The following is a 7,746-nucleotide window of genomic DNA, read 5'->3' as shown; positions in this document are numbered from 1 at the left end:
TAGTTATATATAATACGTTTTTTTTATAATACCTAGATGACGAAAAAAGTATAATGTTTAGCTGATCACTAATTATCGTCTAATAGTTGCAAATAACACAGTGCTCCAAATGTTAAAAGCAGTGATCAAACTGCGGCAATAACATGCATCAATTAATCTAATAAAAGAGGGGGCTAGATTTCCCAGGCATGCTGTTGTTAAACGGGGCCCAGTCTTCTTCTGAGTTTCCCGCAGTGCCCATACAAGTTGCGTAATCGGCACGTGGATAAACCAAACTAGAGAAAATATCCCACTCTAGTCGATGAGGGGGGGGGTATTCACGGAAAAATGCCGTATTTAAAAGACTATCTATCTGAATTTCCTCCGAGTCCACAGCAAGAAAACACAAACCGCTTCCTCAGGGAGCCAGTACATACGTAATAGTAATCAGTTGATCACATGCCGCATTGGTTTAAATGTGTTCAGATTTTTTAGTAGCAGGATGGAGGCCACCTTTAATATTTACAATGACATAGCATGACTAGAGACTATGCATGACTAGCATAACATGACATAGCATGACTAGCATAGCATAGACATAGCATGACTAGAGACTAGAGACTATGCTATCCACTAGGCTAAATTAATTACTAGATTAATCCATGACTAGAGTCAAAATAAGTAAACCCAATATTGATCAAGGTTCTGCATGTGAGAATACTACACACGTGATGTTTTATCATGTGAATGACATAACCATACAACCTATATAGAGATACATATAGTGACAATAACATTGTTCATTTGTGCATGCCTCTAATGAAATAGAATGAAGTATACACACACGCACACGCACACGGACACGCACACGCACACGCACACACACACACACACACATCATTCATGCTTCTATTGCCAGATAGGGGGATATGGCATATTCAACAGCCACCCTTAACAGATTTTTAGTGGAGCCACAAAAAGATCATACATATGCGCACAAGCTCCATAATCAAACAGACCCAAGTCTTTACACAAAAACAATGCCGTAAAATTCAATTCCAATTGGTGCGACTTTGATGGGACTGAAAGGTCACAGCAAATGAGAAATGTTTTGAGGATGGGCTGAAGCGTATAATGCGCAGCACGCCACACGTGCACACAAAAGTCTGCACATAACCTCACTGCCAACGCTCACTGATGCGTGCTTCTCGTTGGACCACGCCCTCTCTAGGCCTCGAGGAGAACGTGCCAGCGACAGACGGGGTCGCCCTTGCTCTCCCTCATGTCGTTCCAGTGGCTCAGCTCCTCCTCTCCGCTGCTGTTGATTCCCAGGGAGAACCAGCCTACCATCTCCTTGCGCTTCATGCTGCGCTTGTTGTACACAGACACCATCAGTGTTACCTCGGGCAGCTGGAACAGCGCCACCTGGCAGGAAAAAATGTAATGATTACGTCGAGGACAGTAATTATCATAATGTCCGCATTTAGCACAGTCGTAAAACCTTATTATGACTTTTTTTCCATGATAATTAGTTTTGTACGATTAATTGACAATAGAAAATGCACTGCTAATAAAAAATTACGACTCAGTACTGCCATCTAATCTTGATTAGGATCATAATAAAATGTTCGGTTGTATGGTTACATTACATCGATAAATACTATCATCATAAGGCTGTTTGCATTTACTTGAATTTGACTGCTAGACTGAGGATTGCTGTCAACGCAGTAATAGTAAATGTTGCTTTGCCTTGTGAGAACGACAAGATATGCCTACAATCATACCTGAAACATGAATGTTTCCTTGTAGAGAGGGTTGGGCTGGCCTCTGCGTATAGACGTCTTGCTTCGCGCGACTTCCTGGCCGTTGGCTCCCATCAGCGACAGTTTCACGTACGTATCTGTTCAACAAGAGGAATTCATTACAACAGAATTTATAACCACGTAACTATCTCACTTGGTGTAAAGAATTGCGATTTTTCAAACGCGAGTTTAGTATGGCAATGTTGGAGGAAACAGATCATTTAGATCTATTACATGGATAACACGAAATATTCATAGCATATGCAACATAAACTGCAACATACTGTCTTTTTTAGTGACACATAATATACACCCCGTGTTTCCACAATTTGATAGCCCGTAAAATTTTAGGATAAACGGAAAAAAACCAGGAATATCCAGACAACTATTATAATTTTTTATCTACTATTTGATTCATTACGGGCAACGGTAACGAATTTTTAATTAAGGTTGATACCGGCTTTATGAATGCCCCAAACTAAAAATCAGATAATTGGCAATGGTGACTTTCACAAAAAACTAACATGTGAACTTGTTTCAACAATTTCATAAAATAAACAAAAATGACAATACGTCACTTAAAAACAAGCATTAGAGCTATTATTTCAAAATAACATCAATTTACACTTTTCCTCTTCTGTGAAAGGTCAAGATGAGCTCCTAATGAGATACTTTGACTGATATTTCACATTTATTTGTCTGCAATTCACTGCCATCAAAGCGGATCGCAATAAACGAAATCATCATTCCAGATCATGTTTAGGAAATACACTCAAATCCGGCATGGATGGTGGTGACAATATCAATATTTGGTCAAGCCCATTAGGGTGACGTATTCTCTCTCCCTGGATAGTGCCAAAACAAATATAACATCAGGCTCTACGAACAAACGCAAACAAGGATTCAACTACCCAGATCAAATATAACTCAACGGTTTACGCGAATATCAAATAATTATGTAGTAGCCTTATGCTCCACTGAGAGTGAAGCGGATAAGTAAGTAAATAATTATGTCGTTGATTGGTGACATCCGCATTTGAGCGAAGCTGCAATTTCAGGTTGCAGTGGCATGCAGATCTTCTTCCTCTCGGGTCACTGCACTACACTCGACCTAGCCACTGCAGCACATAGCACCTGGCACGGTGGTTGAAAGCCTCAAGGTCTCCAATTAACGAATAATACTCTATATATTATTACCTCGTAATTATATGCATGTAATTTGTCAGCTTATTAACTAATCTTCTTCTTCCTCTCGGGTCACTGCACTACACTCGACCTAGCCACTGCAGCACATAGCCCCTGGCATGGTGGTTGAAAGCCTCAAGGTCCAATCGATTGAGTTTTGGCATGCCGATCAGCAGGCTTCACTAATTACTAACGAGACAAAGTGGATGAAAACCACACAACTCAATCTGCTCATCACTTGCAGCTGGCTGTTTGTGTTCGAGCCGGAATACGAAGCGGGATTCTCGCGCTTTGTCCGCTTTCACGCCTTTACGAGCAGATATGTCAGGATCACACATTGACACAAGCGTTTGCTTCGCAATAACCTTCGCAAAGATTTTGCTTATTCCGCTGACGCAGCAAATCTGAATGCTGACACGGCCACGTTCTTTCTGTGTGACATGACAGTCGGATTGCACTATACTCGCGTGAAAACTGTAATCGAACACATGATGCGCTGACATGACAAGCATACTGCTGCCAAGTTAGAAGGGTTTAAAAAAAAGTTTAAGAAACGCCAGCAGCAACATGCACTTTAGTCTCATCCACAATGTCTGACGATTTGATGTTATCATTTCGTGGGCGAATTTCAGGTATGGAACGAATTTCTTTTACGCACACGCTTTGAAACCTTTGAGGAATTCTAATAGAAGAAGAATTATGAATGCTACGTGCCTCGCTTCTTTCTTCGTCCTACGCTAAACATCGTGGAGGCTCAAACGAAAACTATGAATAGATGAGGAACACTACGAAAACTACAAATAGACGAAGAACACTACAAAAACTACAAACAGATGAGGAACACTACGAAAACTATGAACAGAGGAACACTACGAAAACAACGAATAGATGAGGAACACTATGAAAACTACGAATAGATGAGGAACAATACGAAAACTACGAATAGATGAGGAACACTACGAAAACTACGAATAGATGAGGAACACTACGAAAACTACGAATAGACGAGGAACAATACGAAAACTACGAACAGACGAGGAACAATACGAAAACTACGAATAGACGAGGAACACTACGAAAACTACAAATAGACGAGGAACAATACGAAAACTATGAATAGACGAGGAAGTGTACCTGGCGCCCTCTGCATCGCCATGTTTCTGAAGTGGCTGCCCTTGATGACGTCGACAGACAGGCGACCGGTTGTCCCGTTGTAGGCGAGGCCGATCATGAGCTCAGGCACGCCGCCATGCTGCATCGACTGTGTCGACGACGCGCTGTCACTGCGCGACAGACTCGTCACGTCCGTCTTCGAGTCGCTGTGCTGCACGAGAAACAAGAGCGCATCAGCCGTTGTCTGCCTCCAGATGTAACATGTGGGCCGTAAGCTCGCTATTAGGCATAGCACACGCATTACACTTACACTCCGGTTGCTGTGTGGCTCCAGATGTTACATGCGGGTTGTAAGTTCGCTATTAGGCATAGCACACAAGTTACACCTACACTCAGGTTGATATTAGGCATGGCACACAAGTTACACTTACACTCATGTTGCTATCAGGTATAGCACACGAGTTACACTTACACTCAGGTTGCTATCAGGCATAGCACACGAGTTACACTTACACTCAAGTTGCTATCAGGCGTAGCACACGAGTTTTAGCACACGAGTTACACTTACACTCAGGTTGCTATCAGGCATAGCACACGAGTTACACTTACACTCAAGTTGCTATCAGGCGTAGCACACGAGTTACACTTACACTCAGGTTGCTGCGCGGTTCCAGATGTAAGACGTGGGTCGTCTCCTGGTCGAGGTTCAGCTGAGCGAAGCTGATGACGTTCTCTCCGATCATGCGCTGCCGGCGCATGCGCTCGCAGCCGTACAGGCGAAATCGCATCCCCATCGCACTCACATCCTCTGTAAGACACAGTGAGACTAGCATGATAACGCCTAGCGCATTTTTGGTTGCTCTTCGCTTGCAACCTGCAACGGCAAGCGGTCAGTCGCGTGTGCGCACACACGCGATTTTGAAGCAATTCTAGAGCAATTTGGGAGCGACTGGGAGTGACGAGTCGCTCAAAATCCAGAATCGCTACAGGTTGCAGTTGCAAATTCCCGCAGATGTAGCGATTTCAAAGTCATTTTTACAGCGATTCTAGAATCGCTGTCAAGTTGCATGAAAAAAATCGCAGGTCTGCGCTAGGCTTTATGCCTCCTCTCCAATATACGAAAACACACCTGAGACTAACGTTAGAACAGATCCTCTGTAATACATGAGAACACACTGAGACTAAAATTATAACAGATCTTCTGGAACAGATGGGAAAAACACAATAAGTCTAGGAGAGAAATAGATACTGTGTAACAGGGAGCACCACAGGGAGCATAGCATGACAGCAACACAATAACACATGACAACACATTGGGACTACATGGTAATAGATGCACTAAATCATTTCAAATGAGATGCTGCTCTGTAACAGGAAGCAATTTATGGAGAATGGAATGATAACGCACACATTTTCAGATCTGTGATCATGCCTGCTCAAATCTCTGCTGATTAGTGGAACATCTTACTGATATCGATTATAGATTGTTCAGGTATTTGTGAGTGCTTAGATGAAATTATTATGATGTAACCATTGGATGTTTAGGATTTTATTTTTACTTTTCCCACGTCATTCTAAGCAGTAGATGACCATTAAACAACCAGTTAGTCATATATAACATCACTTAAAGTCATTTAATTTTTAAAACAAAGTGATTTAAACGCACTGCAATTCATATTATTTTGCTCTGCAAAGAAAATCGTTATCTGGGTGTCAAACATAAAACTACACCTGGATTGACTTTAGAGCAAACGAATGTCTCGCTGAACTCCGGATTTTCTCCGACACGAATCTTTGTCTTGAACCTCTGCTTCTTTGTGGGCAGCAACAGCAGTCTGACCTGAAAAGAGAATTGGAATAATTTCACATCATCATATCCTGATTAAGAATACCATGTCCCAGCATCTCAGTAAAATGTAGGCAGTTGCTTACCATAACGTATTAGTAGAGTTAGTGGCACAGTAGATGCTACTTAATCGCTCAATTTATGCGACACGATTTATGCCAGATTTTCGTAAGGTAATCGTCGAGTTACGACAAACAGCAGAGCAATCGAGGGTAGTCCCGCGAGAGAATTTACACACTCGTTAGCGTGGTCTCGCGTCCAAGCACTGGTACCTGTGTGTGACTGGCTCCACCGCGATCCTTCGAGGGAATATTCTGAGCGTGGTGCACGACGACGTTCATGCGCCTGCGCGGCAGATCGTAACCCAGGGTGACCTCCAGCGTGCCGCAGCGAGAGATGAGGCTAGGCTCTGGGTGCAGGTCACTCACATCGAACAGGTGTTCCTGAACGCCAAATACGTAATAAAAAAAACTAATGTCAACTAATGAAATGAAAGGTAAGGTAATGAAAACTAACAGCAGTCCACTCTCTCAACCGACTGGGTTTCCAATTAAACAGACGCAATGGCGATTGTCATAAAAACGATGACAATGACGACGCCGACGTCAACAGCAATAATATTATTAGCTTAAGTTATGAATAGATAATTAATGGCAATCAACCATGACATAATACGCCATAAATAACGATAACACAATGAAGCTCCACTTTGCAAACAATGGACTTACGTCGGAGGTGACCGTCTCGCCATACGCTGACAATGCCCTGCCAGACTGGGGCTCCCCGTCGTGGTATGCTTGATTATCGTATTTGGGAACAGCCGCTGCCATGGCACCCGCATCCGTGTGCGCTGCCTCCTAGGACGCAAATAGCATTGGAATGAAGCACGATTGATTCCAGCGGGAGTGTAATGCTGAGACTAGTAGGTGATATCGCTAAACACACACGATACGAGTGAGATGTGATGAAAGCGCTGTTTGCTGGATACACATACGCTAGCTGTATTATTTGTTCATGATTACCTTGATTACATTATTAATGTGACGATCACTGTTACGAGGTTTCTGATTCATTGAGAGACGGATCATGTCAGCATGGATTACAAGATATCTGTACATGCCAGTACATTAGTATTATAGCATAAGTTTACAAATTAAAAGTATGTAGCCATAAAGGTGGAAGTCATTAATTGGATGTCAATTATGTTTAATTCAATGTGTTTAAATGAATTAAAATGTGTTTAATTTCAACAAGTATGTGCAAATGGCTACATTGATACACACCTTCAGCAACGAAAATTTCACACAGACTTGTTGAATATTGACATTTCACAAGTCTTGGATATGTGCATGATATTTAGTACTATTTATCTAGAAAGGTCTTCTAAACTGTCTACCTGCTTTTAAAGCAAATAACTGATGAAAAAGTAAACTAAGGTAAAACTAAAACTAACATAGACTAAGCATCATAGTGCCGTTATTACAGAATATTTCTCAGTCAGTATTGCTGTAGATGTAGAAATTCTAGAAATTCAAAGAATTTCCGACTTTTTGCAATGTAAGTGCATCACATGGGTCAGTATGATGCCTCAAATACAGGCCAAAGGGGCAAAAAAACCTTTCAGCAACCATTCACAAATGAAACAGTATTGCTGCTGCATCCAGAAAGCTAGACGATCTGCAGCCCGGATATACGCGCGAAGCGCGAACAGCGCCGCCTCGCGGTGCCTTTTCATCCAATTCGCTGCCCTGTATGTAGAACTAACTACTCGAAGCCCTCTGGGTACTACAGAAAGCCGGATAATCGGTCAATTGAGGAGTT

At 42.2% G+C, this 7,746-nt stretch overlaps 1 protein-coding gene across 5 annotated transcripts in view; it reads right to left on the bottom strand.

The window, feature by feature from the left end:
- Positions 1 to 15: 15 nt before the first annotated feature.
- LOC106805520 (synaptotagmin-14-like) overlaps positions 16 to 7,746 on the bottom strand; it is a 26,470-nt gene continuing 18,739 nt past the window's right edge. For all 5 annotated transcript variants that reach the window (XM_014807146.1, XM_014807142.1, XM_014807143.1 and 2 more), the window contains exons 5-11: positions 6,654 to 6,782; positions 6,198 to 6,368; positions 5,811 to 5,919; positions 4,730 to 4,887; positions 4,101 to 4,290; positions 1,764 to 1,879; positions 16 to 1,404 (exon numbers count right to left, since the gene is read on the bottom strand). In XM_014807146.1, coding sequence (XP_014662632.1) covers positions 1,207 to 1,404; positions 1,764 to 1,879; positions 4,101 to 4,290; positions 4,730 to 4,887; positions 5,811 to 5,919; positions 6,198 to 6,368; positions 6,654 to 6,782 — 1,071 coding nt within the window. In that variant the 3' untranslated portion in view covers positions 16 to 1,206. The remainder of the gene's footprint in view (positions 1,405 to 1,763; positions 1,880 to 4,100; positions 4,291 to 4,729; positions 4,888 to 5,810; positions 5,920 to 6,197; positions 6,369 to 6,653; positions 6,783 to 7,746) is intronic.

Source organism: Priapulus caudatus, unplaced genomic scaffold, assembly GCF_000485595.1.
Source record: "Priapulus caudatus unplaced genomic scaffold, Priapulus_caudatus-5.0.1 Scaffold116, whole genome shotgun sequence".
Taxonomy (NCBI): Eukaryota; Metazoa; Priapulida; class Priapulimorpha; order Priapulimorphida; family Priapulidae; genus Priapulus; species Priapulus caudatus.
The sequence above is the reverse complement of the archived record's forward strand: the minus strand, read 5'-3'. Positions and strand labels throughout refer to the sequence as shown.